This window comes from Anopheles darlingi, chromosome 2 (genome assembly GCF_943734745.1).
Source record: "Anopheles darlingi chromosome 2, idAnoDarlMG_H_01, whole genome shotgun sequence".
NCBI lineage: Eukaryota > Metazoa > Arthropoda > Insecta > Diptera > Culicidae > Anopheles > Anopheles darlingi.
The window spans coordinates 17194592-17215503 of NC_064874.1; the positions used below are offsets into that span (position 1 = coordinate 17194592).

At 50.2% G+C, this 20912-nt stretch overlaps 1 protein-coding gene across 1 annotated transcript in view; it reads right to left on the bottom strand.

Moving 5' to 3' along the window:
- Positions 1 to 20912, bottom strand: part of LOC125948115 (FH2 domain-containing protein 1) — a 54347-nt gene that overhangs the window by 8076 nt on the left and 25359 nt on the right. Inside the window, exons 4-7 of the mRNA XM_049673863.1 lie at positions 7585 to 7827; positions 7302 to 7461; positions 3623 to 3656; positions 73 to 220 (exon numbers count right to left, since the gene is read on the bottom strand). Coding sequence (XP_049529820.1) covers positions 73 to 220; positions 3623 to 3656; positions 7302 to 7461; positions 7585 to 7767 — 525 coding nt within the window. The 5' untranslated portion in view covers positions 7768 to 7827. The remainder of the gene's footprint in view (positions 1 to 72; positions 221 to 3622; positions 3657 to 7301; positions 7462 to 7584; positions 7828 to 20912) is intronic.

The following is a 20912-nucleotide window of genomic DNA, read 5'->3' on the forward strand; positions in this document are numbered from 1 at the left end:
GAGTTTATGATGTATTGCAGTTTTCGTTTCTGGTGAATAACAAGTGTTCCCGGGAGTTTGTGGCGTGCTTACCTGTGCTAAAATGGCGTTGAAGACATCAAGATGCGAGTTCAGATCGATTCCGTTCGGCTCCTGCAGGCTCTGGGCTACGTCGCATTCTTGCTGCTCATCGAATACTTCTATCTGTGAGGCAATGTCCGGTACGTTGCTGGCGGTCCGCCTGAAGTAACAGAAGAAAATTACGGAGAATCAGGTAAGCACATCTTGTCACTTTCCTTCTACTATCACAGTCGTCCCCTATTTCCTCAACATTCCGCAACACTCCTCCAGCAAGCAGAAAGCATTTACCACAAATCACGCAATCTTAGGTCTCAACTGTTGGCCAACCGCACGCCGACGCTGGCGAGCTTTCGGCGGCATAGTTCGCTCAGCTCCTGCACGATGTTCATTGATCCGTTCGTTCGATCCGCTGCAATTGCTCCGCGTCCAGTGACGGCGGCGGCGACAACGACGACGATTGTTGCGCTCGCTGCGCCTACTATACTGCGTTCCGTGGGCTTCCTTCCTGTGTCTATGGGAATGGTTGCGCTACCCTTTCCCACTGCTACTACCAGTACGCCAAGGATCCTACAGACATGCGACGACGTCACAGCTCTTACGCACTTGGACACCACTGGCTACTCATCACTAACTAACGGTGCAATCAGATCGTTTGCGTCCCCACGATTCCTTGAAACAACATAAATTCCTCGACCACGGCAGTACAGGAAAACGAACTGTCATCACTAGCCGCAACAGCGTGATTGCAGATGTAAAAGGAAGGAGAGGACGGCCGCACTGGACGGAAAGGAGAAGGTACGGTACGGTGCCACGGCACAAGTTACAGAAATCGGGACATCAGTTTTCCTTTTTTGGACCAATTGTGGCTAAATATAGCTTCCCTCACGCCAGCAGCTAGGCCCGCTAGGCAAAGACGCAGACCAACCAAAAGAGACACAAAAGCACTCTGGGGGCGGGAACGGGAAACGGGAAGGGACCGAAAGGAAGTAAGCGTGGCTAGGATTTGGCCTGAAATGCCGCAGTCCTCGCGGAAAAGGAGGGCTTGTTCGGTTTCAACTACTACACACTACTACTGGGACCACACTGCTGCGTGGTGGAGGCACTACCAACACACACTGCACTGAGGGCACCCCACATGCGAAAGCTAGCGCCGTGAGTACCGAGAGGTGGTTCTATAATGTGGCCTCTTTAATGTTTGTACGTAAGCAAGAGCGACCGTAAGGGCTCGGGGCCGTGGAACGCCGCAACATAACCGATATGAAAGATGCATAGACTCGATCACACACATCTAGCTGCTGCACACGCCACACCGGTTCGACGATTTCATTCCCTAATGGGTATCATGCTGGACTGTTTCGAGGCTATAACACAAATCCATGTCCTAACGCAGTGGATTTTAGTGTCGTTTGCAAGCGAGAAAAGGTTACCGCAAAGGACAGGAAAGGAATTAAGGATTCCTCGATAACTCCGGTAGCCGAGGAGGCGCCCCACGAACGACGAACGCGTAGCGATTGTGTGCAGCACGCGAAAAACATCTGATTGCCGAAGCTCGCACGAGCAGCTTCACGATGGTGGCCGCGGTTTGTTGTGAGCAACCAGCCCGCGGATCGTGCCATAAGCCGGCAAATCTCGATGGCGCACTCTCGCACAGTGCTCTTCTCCGCGATGAGTGAGCTTTCGGCGGGAGAGAAAGAGAACCCTTTCACCACGAGCACGTGTTGTCCGCGGCGTCTGCGTACTGCAAACTCATCATCAACGATATCATCATCATCACCGTCATCATATGCCGCACGCATCATCATCTCTCGTGTGCTGCAGCACGCGCTTTCAAGCCTGCCGCTCTCAAACGGCGGCCTTCACGCGGCAAACGTGAACGACCTTCACGAGAGCCGGCAGTGAGAGTGAGAGTAGTGAGCATTACGGCTGGTACTACATAATCACTTCAATTACTCACCACCAGGCGATGGCACGACGACACTAGATACGGATGACGGCATTCAAATTCGAATTCAAATTGAAAACGTCACCGCCACCGAACCTAAAACCAATCTCAGTGTGATCAGATGACGTATCACCGCCTCGTAGTCGTTATCAGCTTGTTCACCCTCCATAAGACCCTCAGCGACCTTCGCCGAGCGTGTACATCATTCTCTTCTCTTCGGTCCGGTAGTAAGATGGCAATTAGTATGTCAAGATCGTCCACCGAACCAACGCAGCTGCTGCTGGTGCTGCGGCTTGACCCTCGCCTCATATCGATGGCACCGGTGATGTGAAGTGAGCATTGTTTACGTTGGGCTGGCCCGTTTAATTTAGCTTCTTCTCTATTTTTTGGGGGGGTTCTGATAAACAGTGGACTCGCTTCGTTCCGTGCCGCGGTGGCCTATGCCAGGCGTCGTCGTGTTATCAGTGCGAAGTGATCCGGAACGTGACGAACGTACGGTGGCCAAATGGCGTCGTTTTTAGGGGTTTCGTGTACTCGCTGCGAGTAAAATTAGTTGCTTGGTCGCAAGCCAGGTATTTGGTGTCAGGTAGATCGGTTTTGGTGGAGCGCTGAGCCGTTGCACCCCGTACGGCCGTACGATTGAGATCGTGACTGTGCGCCCCCAACATGCACGCATGTCGTACGTCAAGGCTTTGAACCACGCGACGACACAGATAGCATAGGTGATTGATTGGCGACGTTACAACGTGCGGAACTTAAAGACGAAACCGAGGAATCAGACCGAGGAATAAGGCGTTGGCAAAGCTTAGTCGCAGTGAAGGGTTGAATTGGCACTTTCACGCTTTCGGTTTTTCCAGAATGGACTTCGGAACAACACAGTTATCTCTTCTGCGAACTCCATTCAGCTTGGCACTCTATTCCAGCCAAAGGTTTATCGGTTTTTGGCGTCACGCACTGCAAGTTCCTTAATCACGGTAATAGTCATAAATCATACGGTTCGATTCCGCAAACCAGCGTTGCTTACTCACTCATGTCAACACTCGACCACACGACCACTCAGACCACTTTCAATCGATAGTTATAAGCGCCACGAATAATCACTTGGCCATCGTTAACAGAAATGTTTTTTTTTTCTCAAATAAATGTCGTGTGGACACTCCCTCTACACCCGCAATTCCGGTACGATTAAACAGATAGAGTGAGAGAGAGGGGTTGTCGATAAACTTCAAAAATCTTTTATGGTTGGTACCGCATCCAAAGAAGCTGCCGACAGCTCCAGTTGGCGGAAGGTCTCCGCGATACGTCCGTTCGTTCGTAGGTCAATTTATGGTTGGCCAATATAATCCGATTACTGAACGGCGATCGGAATATCCGGCAGTCAGTTGATGGCCAGGGTACGTTGTTTGGTGCCCAAAAGGTAATCGCAACCTGTCTCTTTGTTCAGCATGTGTATTGGCACACTGTTGCTGCTTATCGCGGAAGTCAGCCAGTAGGGGAAGCTGTAAACGAGTATTCTCCGTCGCAGAAGTCACCGAAGCTCGTCAACGGACGTTCGCCTTAACCAACTGTTCTTCATCCTGATGGAGTCTTGGGCCCGTTGCCTGTCTCGATGTCACTTACCTTAAGTTATTTAATACTGGTATGAGGTTTAATCCTGCGAAAGAAAAAAGAGGAAAAGGTACACGGCGTTAATACAGCTGGGGTGAAATTGATGGCTAACTCCTCCGTTCCATCTGGTGTGGCCAATTAAACCAAAGCGAACCGGGGTACAACACTAGTAGAACGAAGTGAACTGTATGCGCGTCCCCATTCGGTGGAGTGCGGATTAAGATAGCTACGATTGATTACACTCCACTCGACACCGATATGCTTCGGCAAGGTGGATTGGGCCATTAAGCCAAACCCACTAGACATCTATCGACCCGATTGTCCTGATTGCGCATCACGCTGTTGCGGAATCAGGAACGATCTTTAAATGTAATCCACATTGATCTCACCTTCACAGAGCTCCTCGTCCTCTTCTTCCAGTGATGAAAGCTCCCGAAAGTCACTGGCGAATATTTTGTCACTCGACATGCAGACCAACGATGCTAACGATTGCTGATTCAGCCCCCGTTGCATCATTATGGCCATGGTATGGTCCGTTTGCGTCACATAGGAAACAGACACGTCAAATCTAGCCGAACAGTGTACGTTTACTGAAAAGGGCGCAACCAGCGACTTGAGAGGATACACGGTTTGCCTACAGCGCTTATCATATCGCTGATGAAGTACATGATAAGCAATCCCACATCGAGCCAGCCAGCACAGTTGCGCTAGAATTGGTGCTAGACAACAGTGACGTTTGAGAGAGCATAATGCTTCTCTCGATTATTTTATAATCTACAGAAGCAAAGGCAATAATTTCCTGTTCAATACACACAGACATTAGTACTGTGAGTTGAATAATATTAACCCTTTTCCCAAAATACGTTCGTCAAGCTAAATCTCTCAATTGTCTTCCTTTTCTCACTTCCATTGGTTCATCGATTTCTTTATCAAGATCGGTTGCTATCTCTATGATAGGACAGAACGCCTGTACAAATTCACCCCCTTTTTTGCTTTACATTAACAACAGTGACTTTGCCCTAACATCGTGTGTGTATGTGTGGTATTGTTGTGCCTCGGGTACACTCTGCACTAGACCGCTTGATGACGCCGATTGATGACACGTCCTTGCAAGGTCAGTTTCTAGGGAGTATAAGCACGCTCCCTGTTCCCATTATACATCATGATTAGAAATGGTGATTGTGGATGATTCTTATCAGCATCGCCAATCAACGCTTGTGTCGCTTTATCATATTCGGTGGATGCGGCTCCGACCACTTGCATAGCCCGTAGCCAATTTGTAAAAAACATGGGCTAGCACACACACACACACACACTTCCAGACATGCCTATTGTGTTGAACTTTGCTATTTTCCCAACCTACGTGTAGCAGTGTAATGGAGTACTTCAAATTCCCTTCACCAAAAAACACGCCACGATTTCGTCTTATAAGCGTACGCCGTGCACATTTAGCCTCTGTCCAAATAACGTTTAGTTAGATCTTTAACTCCATCGATCCGTCTCAATCAGAGATCCAACGGAAAGGGGACATGGAAAGGAGGGATACTACAAACAGGTCTCGGTAAGTGGCGTCTGATCTTTTGAGATAAATCAATCGTTGGCCCCGCGACTGAAATTCAATCTCTATCTCTCTATCGGTGTCCGGATCGGCAGCTAGCCGGGTAACCTCGTCCATTCCACGAATTCCAAACCGCGCACCAGCGCACTTCGCATGCTTCTCCCTATCCACCGACGGAATGAAGTATTTCGGATGGCATATGGTGTGTAACATGTTAATTACATCGAACTGGTCTTAGCAGAAGTTCACCGGCTAGGTGGTTTCTCACGACAGAAACCCCGGTTTATACTTCGCCCATGACGAGACACACGGGACGTGAGACTTCCTGCGCTTACGAAAAGCGAACAGCGCGGGCTTTTCGGGAGTGGCGGGGTAAATCAAGCAGGATTAAACCCAACCCAGGTGCCAAAGGTACGACATAACGAGAACAGATTACGAGCACAACTGTGGCTGATGGAATGCCGGGAGTGGTGGTGTGGTGTACGGCTCTATCGATTTTCGTTGGCCCTGTGGCTTGGTGTTCCCGCTGTTCGCTGCTTTGGGCCCTCGTATCCATAGGGTAATCCTCAAGTGACAAGCACAAATTTATCTCAACTCCATTATTTGCCGCCCGAAACCTGCCACCAAGCGAGGAACCCTGGTTACACTAGTCGGTCGCCCTGTGTCCCCCCTCCCTGCGCCCTTTGTGCCTCAGCTTGTCTGTCATGGTGTGCATGGTGGGTCTCCGGAGTCCGACAGGATGGAGAAAACCACCTGCAAGTGCAGCAACCGTGTATCACTGTCAAAGCCAGGGCAATTGCTTCTGTCAAAGGCATGTAAAAGGTGGCCCATTTTAGCCACGCTGCCTAAATGCAATGACAAACGAGTGCAGTGCCATTCTGTCCGTAGTGCGCACGCTACCAGCATGTGGAGAGAGGGGAGGGAACCACATTCTAACTCATGTTTCGCCAAAGGAAATAATGTAATTTTGTAGAACTGGCGAGAAAAACCTGGCCGCTGACCACTTGTCCTGCTGCGTATGCTTGCCAGTGAGAGAGACAGGGATTAGCATCAATTTATCACTGCTCTGGGAGCATGGCATGCGGGCGAACAAGGCGTTCGGTCGCGGCAGGACATGATAGCCATACTTATGGTCGCTTTGGCGGCATGTAGGTCCATGTTTGGACGCCATTTCGGTCCTGCGTACGGTGTACGATCGTATAACTTTTGATTGTTGCAATGTTGTGATCGCTCTTGTCGTTAAATCTTATTTAGTGTGTTTCAGCAGCAGCAGCATCATTGCTCCATATTATAAGGAAAGCGTTTCACTGTGGAATGCTGCACGGTATAAAAATCTACCACAAAGATGGGAGTTTTTAAACATTTCCATTAAACGTTAAAAGGTCTTTGGATAAACCCCCGCGATATCTTACGCACCGTGAATATTGATGCGCCGAAAAATATTTGATCGTTTGGTCGGTTGATCGTTTCGCCAGTTCGGCATAATTCATCACAATTCGTTCCGAGCTTCCCATCTTCCCAGCATGAGAGGTATTATTGATTTAACGCACGTACAATTCGCGACGATTGGATTGGCATCTTTCTCGAACTGATTGAATTGCCTCAAACGTCGCATGATGGATGGCAATGTCCCCCCGTCACTGTAAAGATCTGTGCAGAACATTGTCTCCGAAATTCCTGCCCCAACCGATACCGAACAACCACCGCATGGTCCATTCATGGTATTTTCGTTGGGTGCAAAAAAAATGAAGCGGGATTCACGGACAATGCTTTTGGCACCCGAAACAACGGTGTTTCTCCCGCGTGGAGGATCATAAATCATATTAAACACTACTGGACCTACTGGTGCCCCAATCCCGTATGTGACGCTGTACGACATGACACCAGCATTCTTCACATGCTCCGGTGGGAACGTGCTCTGCATGCCAAAGAGCCGCTTGTAATGTAATAGCCGCCGATCGATGGAATGTGCGGGTAGATACCCTGCGGCTCCTGCACTGTCACGTCACGGTTTATGAAGGATATGGATTCACTTGCGAAACCAGCCACGCAAACCCTTCCCCCCCCCCCCCCCACCGTGTTGGACCGCCCTTTCGGGCCCACCTGCACCGATGTTGGTGCCGATCTACTCACCGATAAACTCGTTGCGCATTCGTATCCGATCCTTGAGCGAACCAGCCGAAATGATGACACAGTTGACGAACGCCAGCAGCGCTATTTGGTATTCTAGCGTGGTCGCCTTGTCCAGCTCGGACACGACCAGATTCAGCCGATACCGTTCACCTTTGATGCTCTGTTGACGAAAGGGATAACGACGGCGGGAAGAAAGGACATGTGGTTAGTGTGATGTGGATCGTACGGGGCACTTTTTGGTGAAACTTGAAACGAGTTGATAAGATGTAATTTCCTACATTACCTTATAGTGCTCCAGCGTTTCGATGGCGCGTTTGTAACCGCTGCCACTGAACGCGCACAGCGTCGACAGCAGCTCGAAGATCTGCTTCTTAACCGTAACATTGTTGGTGTCGAGCGCTAGACCCAACTTGTTCACGTAGTCGTTGTTCTCGATGATGTACTCCAAACCGATTCGGGCGTCCATTTTGGCGGGCGGGGATTTTGTTTTTCGGGTTTCCGGACGTGCTTACGTGCTTAGGAAGTTCTGTAAAGGCAAGAGAAACAGAAGGCAGCGTGATAATAATGGTATGGTGCGTTAGTCAGCAGCTTCGAGCAGGGGAGGACACTCTACGGAGACCTTATGTCTGATAGCCTCGCATAGCAAAACAGCACGCGATCTTGTCGTCGCGATCTAATAAATTACCCCAGCCGGTCCCAGTAAGGGAACCGAAGGGCGTCGGTATAGCGCAGATAGATGACCCTACTCGATAGGGGCATGGCGGCCCGCGATAGGCATTGCGTGATCTTGTGTACACATGACGGCTTTCCTCTCTTTCTATATCAGCCGTCCAGCACTCTAGCAGCCCCCACGCATCGCTACTACAGTGCTAGGGCATCCACCGAAATGTGGATCGATGAGGGAGGAAGGATGTGGTAGATTCGAGAGCATAACCAGCACCATCCAGCCAGCCAGCCGGCCGGCCAAGTCACAAGTCAAAGGGAGCTGAGCATAAATCATCGTAAAACACATTGTATCGCGCGACCGCGGCTCATGCCAAGGGCCCAGCATATACCCTCTTACGCTGATGCTTGGCAGGAGGAGGTAGCCTGTTCGCACTTTGCGCGTCACGCAAATGAATCGTCGCAAATGGGGCGGTGGTGTAGCCACACAGCGCAGTAGATTGTATAGTAGATCGGCAATCACTTGACATCGATTTGACGGCATACGACCGCCCAGTCTGTTTGTATGTGTCTGTGTGTGTAGGTCGGCTAAAACTAGGCTACGGTTATACGGACGATGCAAGGCACGTGAATGGAGAGTTCGTTGTCGATAGCGAATCAATTCCTTCAACTTGCGCCACTCCCGCTTCCTCTATCGGATCTCTACCAATCGCGGCACGTCGCATCCCATCACACTGAGAGTGATGGAAGCAGCAGAAGGAAGTTCTGGTGCTGCTGGTGCTCGGTTTATCAGTGAAATGTGCCAAAGAGTAAATCCGTGCTTATCACAATCAGTGCTACCAGTGCATACGGGCCCCACAATCTTTCGCAACGTCGCAAGGATTATAAAACACTTGGCAGAGGAGACGGCGAGGTTGGTAGCTTTGCGATTCTTATCATTCTCCGATGATACCGATGCGGGAACATCTTGATAAGCTTCATTCGCTCATTCTCACTCTTTACTTTGCGACATAGATACGAAGTGATGTCCGCGATGTAACGAACAGACGGCCAGACGTCATGTTTCATGTGCCATCGGACTATCCCGCGCGAGTTAAGTGGGTTCCTTCAGTAATGGATCGAACGAGACCGCCATGATGTTAGCTGACACCGGATGCTACTGTCGCGTGACGATATGATGCTGCTGGTCAGCCATGACGCCCATAAGTGTAGACCACATAACGGACACACAACCCGCGAACCCGCGTTGCTCGTTTGTTTATCCGAGCGAACACTCTGGTTACCCCCCGGACCGCCGTACGATCGCCTATCGATTGGCCATAATTAAATTGACACCAGGAAAACGTGGCTCACGGCTTAAGTGGGACCAGATGGACGGCGTGCGTCGAACGAGTCGATTCAATTTGTGGACATTATTGTAGACAACCCTCCGCCCTGGGAGTGGCCCGGATGCGGACGCATTGGTTGGTCTCCGGCATCCAAAAACAACCGACCGAAAAAAGCAAAACAGAGTGTTACTGGGTCACGATCACGACACTGCTACGTTGAGCTGTTGACAGCAGTGTTTGGTTGGATTGGAATTTCGAGATAGTTCCCGCTGTTGTTCCCGCCTGTGTAGAGTTTTTCAATTTCGAAGCATCAAGAACACACACACACAGACACCTGATCGTATTACCAACATCCGATACGCTTGATCCCATGCTCGTTAGTTTAAGAAGTTAAGCAGAATCTCTTCTACTGGGAGCTACACACTAAACGGAAGGTCGATTTTCAATGAAGCCAAAACGCATGGATATGAGAACCTCCTCTACCCACTGCACAGCTGGCCGTTCAGCGAGCGTCATGTCGTGGATGCCATTGAAATTGCAACGCGATCGCGATGTGGTGCGGAGTGTGGCGTGACGCGTGTCGTGTAGGCGCGCGAGCACCCGAGAACCGTTTTACGCAACGAAAACATTACTCACATCACACTGTCTTGGGTGTTGGCGAAACCACCGCCGGACACCGTGTGGGGGGACATCGTGGACCTCCGGCACGACGCTCTCTCCTCCGCACTGCTCCCTGCTGTCGTGCAATCGAGACTTGTCTTGAAAAAAACGAATTCTTAATCCTGCGTGGTTGGCATCATCTGGAAGGCATATGTGGTGCATCTATTTGGATTGCCAAGCATTTGCCCTAGACCACCACGGTCACCATACGGAAAGCCCACATACACTCGCACGTACACGCACACATACACATACACACAGACACCCATACAGGATTGGCGTGGCCGGACTGTCAATAAACATCGCGGATGCGTCTGTCGATACACGTTTACGATGGCGATCGGAGGACCGTTGTTGCTCAATCTTGCCATCCCGGTCGCCATCAGCCAAGAAGGTGGGCAGGCAAAGTGGCATCAAACAGCACAATCACAATGGCACCAGTGTGCGAGGGAACAGAGACAATAAGAACGCGCCTTTTGCAGCGCTCTGGTGGTATGTGCGCCGGCACGTGGCCCATCTCATAGAACCTCGTCCGTCCAACACACAGGGCAGCCCAGCGTTTCGATCGTATTGTACGTCGCCTAGGCATAAGCATCATCCATAGGACAGCGCACCATCCGCGCCTGTAAAACGAGATTCAAATTTATTCATTAAACTCTCCTCCCCAATCCGAGCGCTCGCTTCTGGTTCCCGGGAGTTCCGAACAGCCACCGACCTTCTGGTTTGGTCGCGCGCGCGCGTGTGCGGTCCTTACGGCAGCGGCTGTCGCTGATTAGCGAACAGTAGACCAAGCCCGCGATCGTCGTCGCCTTTGTTGGGCATCCCTAGAGTACCCGTTCCCCTTTGATCCAACGGCTTGGCTAGATTTCCAACGGCCAAATGTAGGTTGTGATTGATTTATTCGCCGCAGCAGCAGCACCATCATCATCCTCGCCTCCACCACCACCCCCACCTGCTATGGAGAACAGGGATGAATCCAGGATGCTCCATCATCATATATCGACACACGGCCAGGTTCGGTTTGTCTCGCGGTACGTAAATGGAAATGGGACAGTCGGGCCCGGGAGCATCGCCGATTTAGTGGCGTTGATAACATACACAACAGCAAGCGAGCGGCCATGTTCACGAGACTGTCCCCAGCCTGGTTCTTCCACGAGTACCTTCCGGGACGCCGAGACGACCGAAGCAACAAAGTATTATTTATGGGAAACCATGTGGAGAAGCGAAAATAAGATGGAAGCAATAAATATCGGACTCCATCAAAGAGAAAGAGAGGATGGCATCGCGCTCATCCCCAGGATGAACCTGATGTTTGGATTTTGCAGTCGTTTTGTCCTGGTACGTGGTATTTGCATAGCAAGATGGCTTTTGGCAGAAAACATGAAAAGCACACAAAAAATAGCTGTCACTGTTGGTCGAGCAGTCGAGTTTTTTGGGCACGACACTTTCCAGAGATGAGAACTAGAGGGGTTAGAGGGCTTTAAATGGATTAATTGACATATCATGTCATTAAATCCAATTAGGAACCTGTTTTCCTATTCTAATCATGCCATCCATTTTTCATCATCATCCACTGCCTGAGAGCCCTCACTACTGTCTCTATATATCTTCTTGTTTTGATCGGGCCCGTTGGCGTCGGGTCGCGGACGATTGTTCGATCCGCGTGGGATGCATTGTTCCGCTTGCTGCAACGCCCAACCCCATTCTGCTGCAGCAGTGTTGTCAGCGTAGTAGCGTGGCACCTGTATGACCTCGACCGTCGTCTCGCTCCGGGTACCATGACAAATAGCCGCCAATGGACGCAAGCGGTCATTAAAAAAGGGTTCATAAACGGGCTGTAAAGCTGTGGCCGCACGCACCACGCCACAATGTTGGTTGCAGATTCTCTCGCAGCGCCCAACCCGTGGTCCGGTGTGCTAATCGGAGAGAATGGGTCAGTGAGTCACAAACGAGCGTGGAACGGCCGCTCGTAAAGTCGCTCCCGCATTACCCTTTTAAGCCCTCGGCTCCGTTTTGCCGTCATCATAAAGCTCCGGACTCTAAAGGTCTGGTCGAAGCGATAATCCGGCCTTACCGTTAATTGTTGGGCCTGTGTATTAGCTAGCCTGTTTCAGCAGCAACAGCAGCAGGACGAGGAAGAGGAGAAGTGGGAGGAAGAGACCGGTCGAGAATGTAAAATGAAGCTTCAGCGGGCGTAGCGGGAGACTGCCAAACGCCGTTTAGCGCCGTTTAGCTCTGCCAGGCATAAGATGTGGGGTTAAGGCTAAGCGAAGGGCGCGTAGGATGTGTCGTAGCAGTAGACACAGGGTGCCATCACAGGGTGCTCACGTAACAAAACAACGGGCCGGCCCGGCTGGCGACTGACTGCCACAGCCAAGGTCAGAGGACGGTTCCAGCATTCCAGCTCCGTTCCTCTCCACCGCATGGCGCGGTATTGCGTACGGTTTAGTATGTTTGTGGCGGGCGGAAGCGAGGGAGTTGCGGAGCGGCAGCCAGCAGGAAAAGAGGGTGTAGGAAGTGCGAGGCAAAATCATGTCACTTCGATTACGGTAATAAATTCGTGATCATTTCATTAATAAAGCGCTTCGATTTTGTACCGAGAATCGACCGACCGGTGCGTGGCAGCTCCTCGGGATCGTGCTCAGAGTACAGTGCAGAGGAAATGCCCCAGCGGTCGCAATCGCGATCGCGAGCTGAGTTCGCTCGTGATCGAAGCTGACCGTTCGCGTCCACTTTGTGGTCGATCGGTTTTTTGATCGACGGTAATTCAATACCCGGATTGCCACCTGCGGAGCCGGACTGTGGCTCTGCTGTTGCAGATGTTGTTGTTGCTGTTGTAGCTGGTGAGGCATGGGGCGGCTGCACGTGGGCCGCACGAATGGCCCCAGTCAGTATGGGAGAGGGGGTCCCGTTTGTCAAGCCATTCCGCGCAATTGCTATTGTTTGTATTTCTTCCTGTATTGCCGCCGCCTGTCAGCCATGTTGATCGCTTAATCGGTCCGATCTGTCACACCGTTCGGTCGGAGCTGTTGCCTCTGTAATACCTCGATTCGCAATAAGCTTCACTATAATGTCCCATAATCGCGCGCCATATTTGGGAGGAAGAGAGTTCGTGCTTGGAAGAGCAACGTGAACGGATCTGTCGATGCGCCCCGAAGATGAACTACAATGAACTTGTATAATCGAGTGGTCATCATTTGGTTTCTGATTTGACTTATCAATTTCAACCATTTTAGTATTAACTCCGGTTTCGTCCATCTTGAGTTTGATGACAGTGAGGCTGTCGGTGGGAGGATTCTATTGCAGCTTATGACATCCGGCTGTTTATACCGACCGATGATTCGACTTAATTCCTACGCCTTTACAGACACCAACCACCAGACACGCAGAGCCTCAATTGATCGTCGCGTGTGGTGATTCGTCATTTTGCCTAGTTTTTTCTCTCTCTTCATTTTATTTATAATAAAACAAAACCCACGCAAGATCGGCATCGCCAGCCAGACACTGGCAGGAGCAGGAGGAATGTGTCACTCCATCAAGCAAAGCATCATCTCCCCTGTGAACATTCGCTGATGGACGGCACCGAGTAATTCGATACATTTTACTTCAATTTTCTTCCATTAACGTGCTTCCATCCGTCCCGTCGCGGCCGTTTCATTCTTTCTGGACACCGCCTCCGATAGGGTGGTGATGCGACCCCTGATGGTGCGCCTGCGTTTGCCAAGGGTGTCATCTTGGACCGACTTTAACGATCCAGAATAAAGTTACGATCTTCTCCACCGTACCACCGCCGGTGGGTGCATCACATCGTGGAAGGATGATGAAATCAATTGATCCATAAAATGGGAGATTAATAGAACGCAAGGAGTACGTGTGAAGGAGATGCATTGTCCGATCGAGGGAATGTGCTGCATCAGCAGACCGCGACAAGGACGAGGCGGTTCGTAGGTCGAAGAGTGAAGCAGGTTGCAAATATCAACCTCTTATGGGTAATGGCACCGTGTCAGGGAATAAATTCAATCTAGAGCGTGATTTATCTAATCAGATTTGCTGAACAATCAGTTCCCCGACAAATTAGGACATCTATTATGAGCGGTTAGCTGTTCATCGTTATTATCTCCAGCTCAAAAGGAGCAGGAAATCCCAATGATAGCTCGACAGTGTCAGACCGGTTCGGTTGATTTACAAAACAAATTGTGACATGCAGCAAGTACTAAATAGAGACCCTATGAACCAGACCACCCAAAGGGTGGTTTGATTATTTGTCTTTCACATAGTTAGAAAATTGCGTGCGCGAAATAGTTGCTGCAGCTCGATCTTGATCGGCCGTGTCACGGCGCATTGATAACAAGATTGGAAAGGTTCACTGGTTGGCCCGATTGATCTATGCCGCCCCGAGGTTACCTTAGGCGCAGGTGCGTAATCGTACCCTACAAAGGAGCCTTTCATCAGACACCCAAGAGCCGAAGGTCAGCAATGTGTGTATGTGCTACACTCGCCTCGGTCAGGAATTCTGTTCGGTCGGAGTATTGCAGTGCCAGTGCCGGTGGGGTAAACCCCTCGAAAACACGGGTGTCCGGTGATTACCGGCACGATGCGTAATACAGGGTGTAGCGTCGCAAATAAATGTAGGATAAGTGGTTCTATTAGCGCGTAACAAGCTCGCTCGTACGGAAGTCGCTACCTTATGGGCATCTGCATCTGCACTGAGTTCGCGTCGCGTCTCGTCTCGTCGCGTCGCGTCGGTCGGCCCCTGGTAGACCGTGTCGGATGCGGCGATCGCCGGTGCCGCCAGTTACGCGACATGCGCGATTACAACGCGCGAATCGTTTTAATCAACTGTTTGGTTTTCAATTAGCTGGACACCACAAGCAAAATGGAATCTTTGGTTTCAGCGGAAACCCCGCTCCGCTCGACCCTTACCATGTCCGAACGGCTGCTCCAGCACAGCAGCACTCCAGGCAGTTGTTGCAGTTGAGTGAAGTTGAGTGCACAAACTGAGCAAACAAACTTGCGCAAAGAATGACAATGAGGTCACACCGACTGCCGGCTTGCCGGAACCGAGTAGTCAGCTTTTGAGGCCAAAGAGATGCAGAGAAATTACGAGGTGTCGTCCGCACGCACATCCCATCAGCCATTTGAAGCTAGAAGTAATTCACAGAGTAGCTACACGAGTGCGTAAACTATTCAGTGAATCATATTGAGACAGTTGGCCGGTTGTGTTAGCACGTGTCCCGTTTGAAGGATCTCCTCCGGCATTAGACTGGGCTGGCAGCAAGAACCACATTCCAAGAGTCAAAATGTTATCTCACATTCCGTGGTATGGTATCTAGAGATGGTGTTAAAGGGTCTGACTGGCCGCCCGGTCCAGAATGCCGAGATCACGGCACGAGGCATGCAAATTCTAACCAGATCACCCCTTCTAGTTTGCGTCAGCTACGACGAACTGCAAGCAATTACAGAGCAATTTGCAGTGAGTAAGACTCTGTCGGGGTCCCCTCAGTGGTAGTGGCCGCCAGGTGATGGAATTTTCTACTCGAAATCGAAAAATGCACAGATGTGTTGAAGCATATGCACGGCGAGGTAGGAATGCGTGGACTAAAGATCCTTTCAAGCGCCTCGGGTACGACAAAGTGCAAAAGCTTGTGAAGATGGAAAGGCTTCGTCATGGGGCTGCTACTGCTAAGCTACGGCGTAGATTGGTACGATGAATGCTTTACTTTTAGCATATACGATCGATTAGTGACTTGCAGTAATGTTTGGCATGCATTGCATTTTTATTTTTGAATAATTTTTTCCAAATATTAGAATGTAGAATAGAATGGGGTAGTTGTTGATGTACACAAAACCGATCATTTGCTTCCACGAAAACTTATGGTAAGCTACTTTATCGAGTCGATTGGTGGCATGACTCTGTTCCGTACAGTACGATGCAGGATAAAAAGTTATACAGTTCATTCTGACATGCCATGATGCGGGCACAAACCACTTGCTCTGTCGGAAACTATATTATCGAGTAATTTGATGGCGACTATCTTTTAGGTCGTGGGACATGCGCATTCCCTAATTCCATATTAAACCAATCGTTCAGATCACAAAGATTATCGAGACGGACTGTTCCATGACAGACCATACCTTTGCAAAATGGAACTGTCCCACGAACGAACCATATAGATCGCCGAGCAAACTAACTTCTAACGCAACGAATGAGGTCAGTAGTAAGGCCGAGATGGCATTTGAACCATTCCGTTATGCAAATTTCAGATCCCACCGTTTTCCAGATGCTCTAATGCTACTGCTGCTGCTGTTTGTTGTCCAGCTTGCGTCGTTACGAAAGATGCGTTCGATTACCGTATTGTGTACCGGAGCGCAGTTCCAGCGGGCAGACACTGGCAATTGTTTTTCGCCGCAGGGCACTCGCTTTTGTTGAGAGCGACATTTCCGGCAGGGTGCAGGTCGCAGATATCGGCTACGCAAACACATACCCAGGCTAGTGCTGGTGCGAACATTCCCGCGTGCGCACCACGGGGGGGAGTTTGAGATGCAAATCGATCACTTTCACCGGTCACGCCGTGAGCTCTAGCGCACTGTTATACTGGCACGCTGGTGTTTGTTTACCTCTTCTGAATTTATGGAGCTACATCAACCGCGACTATTGGAGCGGCTAATTTGAGAGAACTGTTAGCTGCTAGTTCCCCCGTCCATTAACGACTAGCGACGCGTTCCAGGCCACCACCGAAAGAAGGTACTCGAGTCACGGGAGTAGCAAAGGACGTCACGAGGGGTTCACCAGTAGATCGTTCCATTTTGACAACTGCTGATTATTAGCTTTCCGGCCGCGATCGCAAACTACTACCGAGGCCAGAGTAATGGTGTTGGATTCCGTGTTGCTAGCCGATTCAGTAGCTGGTGGTGCGCTTAGAAGGAGGAAGCCGAGAGTGTTGGTCAGCTATTGTTAACGTACTTAGTGGCACTCTTCAAATCGTACGCCACGAACGTGACATAATATCCTTGGTCACGCTGTTAGCTAATTCCTGGTCCGATCTGGCGTGATCTCTGCCAGGTTGAGCATATGCGCTATGGAATGTAGTTCGGATCTGTCAGGTACTCGGACATGTGTCTTTCATACCGCACAGCACAGTAGTAGCAATATGCTAACGAGTTATTGCGTAAAATGCCGTTCGTTGGTGGAAGGCTTATAGTATCCCCGATCACAGAGAAGCTTCGATCCATCTTGAATCTCTCCAATTTGCCATCTTGATACATGTGCGGAGGGGCTCTTGTGTTGAGCCTTCTTGATGGGCTGTATAGCACTTTCTTACATATTTCCCGCTCAACAAACATCTGATCTCGGATGATCATCGAATGATCATCATTATTCTTCTCTTTATAACTCACTCTCATCCTTTATCCGGCTCATTATGATCCACCAACGCCTGGTCGTGTCATATCGATGTATCACCCCGGAACAGCATGAAACATGAGCCCCTCCCGCGCACTATCAATCGACACCCAAACACTGGCATAGCTTCTGACGACCTTCATCCCGCGTCGCTTGGTGGTAAATGACTCTAATGTTGCAATCGAAACCTAACCGACCACCCCTGGCCAACCATGTACTGGGCGGTTTTTGCCTGCAAGATCGGCGCCAAGATCGTGCTCGAGGCTTGGTGATCACATAGTCTAAGCCGCACTCCCCCAAGTGAATAATCGCTCGCCCTTTTCCTTTCTCTCTCGCTCTCTCTCTCTCAGCGACACCATTCAAATGGTCATCATTGCGCATTAACCTACAAAAGGGAATGGAAACATAACCTCAATGGCTTAAGGAGGAGGACACGGCGCGGTGTGATGACGAAGCATCGCCGTACATAATCTGCCGCCTATGAGAGACTAACAATCGGCGATGATCGGTAGAGTTGGTCGGTCGTTCGGTCGGTCAGTAGAGGTGTGAAAAGCTCTCGTGTTGGCCGCCCTCGTTGTGGCCACTTTTCCTTTCGTGAAGCCGCAGTGCAGCTGCTCAGGGGAGCGATCTCTACGATCACTTCGATCGCCTCGTGCCATCGGCTGACTCGCGCCCAACAGGCAACGTGTGGCATAGATTAACGATTAAGATAAGTGGTAGCATGTCGAGCTGCAATCCACCGCCACACAACTCGTTGACTTATTGGTGATGAGCAGAAGCAGCCTTGGTCTTGGTCGCCCCAGGCGGTTTGTAGGACGGTAGAGGGCTGGCGGAGGCCTAAGGTTTGGAAACTCTAAATGACGCCCACAACCCGCAGTGGTGGTGGCCCTCGGGGAGTGACGTGATGAAAATATCAATTTTGCCCCCAACGAAGAGAAGACACAATGTCACCATCGTCACACTGTTGTAGACATTACTTTTGATCAGTTTTATAACCTGTAGAGCCGAGTCACCGTGAACGATAATTGAGTAGATCTTGATTAACGGCGTAATACACCGGATATGATTCACGCTTCTAACATTGACTCAAGAAGTCGCTAAATTAGATAGTGCTATGTCGAGTGTAACAAGAGAATTCTAGTTCCACAAAATAGGAAACAAACACAAGGGAAAATATGGTCAACTACGCATTGAATGACCGACCACTCCGACTAGAGAGCAGCGTCCGCCTACGCCAGATAATGCTGTCTGTCACAATATTGACAGTGTTCACTTTCGTCTGAATAATTTAGCTACTTCCCAAAAACGGTGTCCACTGACATCGCAAACCTCGCGAACGGTTCCCCCTTGACAGGCCGTGACTTAAACAGGCTTGCGATAGGATTGATAGGATCTAACTACATTCGCACAGCAATCCCCCCAGGTACCAGTGGCTCGCAGGAGGGGAAACGTACGCGTGTCCTCATGTGCATGTCCAGCTCCCGGTTCGGTCAACTAACGTACCACGTGAACTTCTCATGGTTGTTTCACCATCTCCGGAGAGGTTCGACAATCGGACCAAACGGCGTAACAAGCGAACCGCTTCCACCACCACTACGTCGAAGAGACTTCTACAAGTAGCTGCCGGTTTCCGGCCACGGTCTGCTGCTGCGCTGCTCTGTCACGAACTGGCGATGTGGGCAGCACGATATGGTCGAGCAAGATGCAGGGAGATTTCACCTGTCAAATTTGCGAGGCCACGCAAAAGATCAACAAATTTGTGTAGACAACGGTGCGCCACAGGCAGGCCCATAATGAGAAGGCGTTCCATGGTTAGTCGCGTGAACCCGAGAACTCATCGCCATTTTACCAACGATCAGCGCTGAGTGAAGCCCACTGTTTCATATGGCACGACCTTTGTACCGCTCTGTGGTCCTCGATTGTTTTGCTCGATTGTCTCTCCGGAGCGCACACGCTGCACATCATTATGCAAACGGAGTTTCCAGGCCGCAACGCAATGGGGTGGTGCTGATCGCAATGCAGATAGATCACTGTTGCCCGGGTAGACCACGCGTAAGTTCGCTGAATTGTGCAGTTAAGTACCATCGACACAGCAGCACACCCCGACGCGGACACCTGGAGCAGCGATCGGTCGGTCCGGTGGACGAAAGGTCTGGCGAAAGTTAGTGCGAAGTGTGCCGGCGGGCATGTGGGCTATCCTAGAGCCGCGCTAGGGCCAATCCCGGAGGCAAATCAAAAAAAACAAAAGCCAACAAACACACACACACACACATTCACAAATGCAACGTCGTAGTCCGGGGCACATTCCAAGCACGCTAACGCTTCGCCGACGGACGACCTGCATCCGGGCGTCGGCCAACTCGTCGTCCTTCGCCCCACACACACATATACACACAAGGGGTGTGACTTGATTTATGCGACGGGCGCAACGGGATGTGGGAAGCGAATTTTATGTGCTGGTGACACTTATTGCTGTACCATGGCCATGCGGCAGTGGAGGAAGGGCAGAGCTGTGGATTCAGCCAACGACCATTTCTTCCACTCGGATTTCGGATCGAGGGAAGAAAGTGTTGAATGTTCCATTTCTGTTTCATTGAGCGACGACGACAACGTTGTTGACGTCTCGTTGCCGGGGCAGCTTGGCTGTCTGGGTGGTGCTGGCTGGCTAGCTAGCTATTGTAATGGGATGCATTCCTAGTGACGATTAACGAGGGGCTGATAAGCAAATTTGGAGCATCCTTCATCCCGGAGGTCCCCCATCTCGATATGACGGAAATGCATTTGCCCGGAGGGGGCTTCACTGATCGCCCTCGGGGGTGATAGTATTTTGCCCACAACGATGACGGTTCAATGAATGGGTTTCCTATCTCCGTGCGGGTTTCGTCGTTGGAAAGCGGTCGTACGGTGGTATGCAGGGGCGTTTGCTTTCGTTTTCGTACCCGAGACCGATGTGGCTGGGTCGCGCAGAGACAACGCGATCGCTATTTTATGGGATATTGGGAAACGAGGTGAGAACTGTACGGTTGAACAGTCCACCTATTTTCCTGACCTTTTAAATTAACTATCTAGCACAACACATTAGCAACGTACTGGAATTAATAAGAACATATCGTTTTCTCAATTGATTGATATCTGTTTAAAAAAAATTGTCAACCATTTTTCATTATTACATGCATCAAATCAGTATCTCCAGGACACACTTCACCAGTTGATTCCTCCTATTTCTCATGATCTATACAAGCCATCTAGACAGGACCTATTTAAATGTTCAATAACTCTGCCATTTTAGTCATGAATCGATTCACGCCAAAAAAGTGGGCTGTAATTGTAGCGCTGTATATTGAAAATAATCGTTCAACTGTGAAAACTGGTCACTTGATTTGAACTGTGGGATTTGGCGGCACCGGATTGTTTTACTGTGGGGCTATTTGAAGAGTAAGGTGTATGGCAGTAATCCAAATCATATTAAAGAACTCAAAGCCAATATCAGAGCGCTGAAGAAGCTGACTTCACGAATCGAAAATTACCACCATTGCGATCTCATAGTTCCGATGGCTA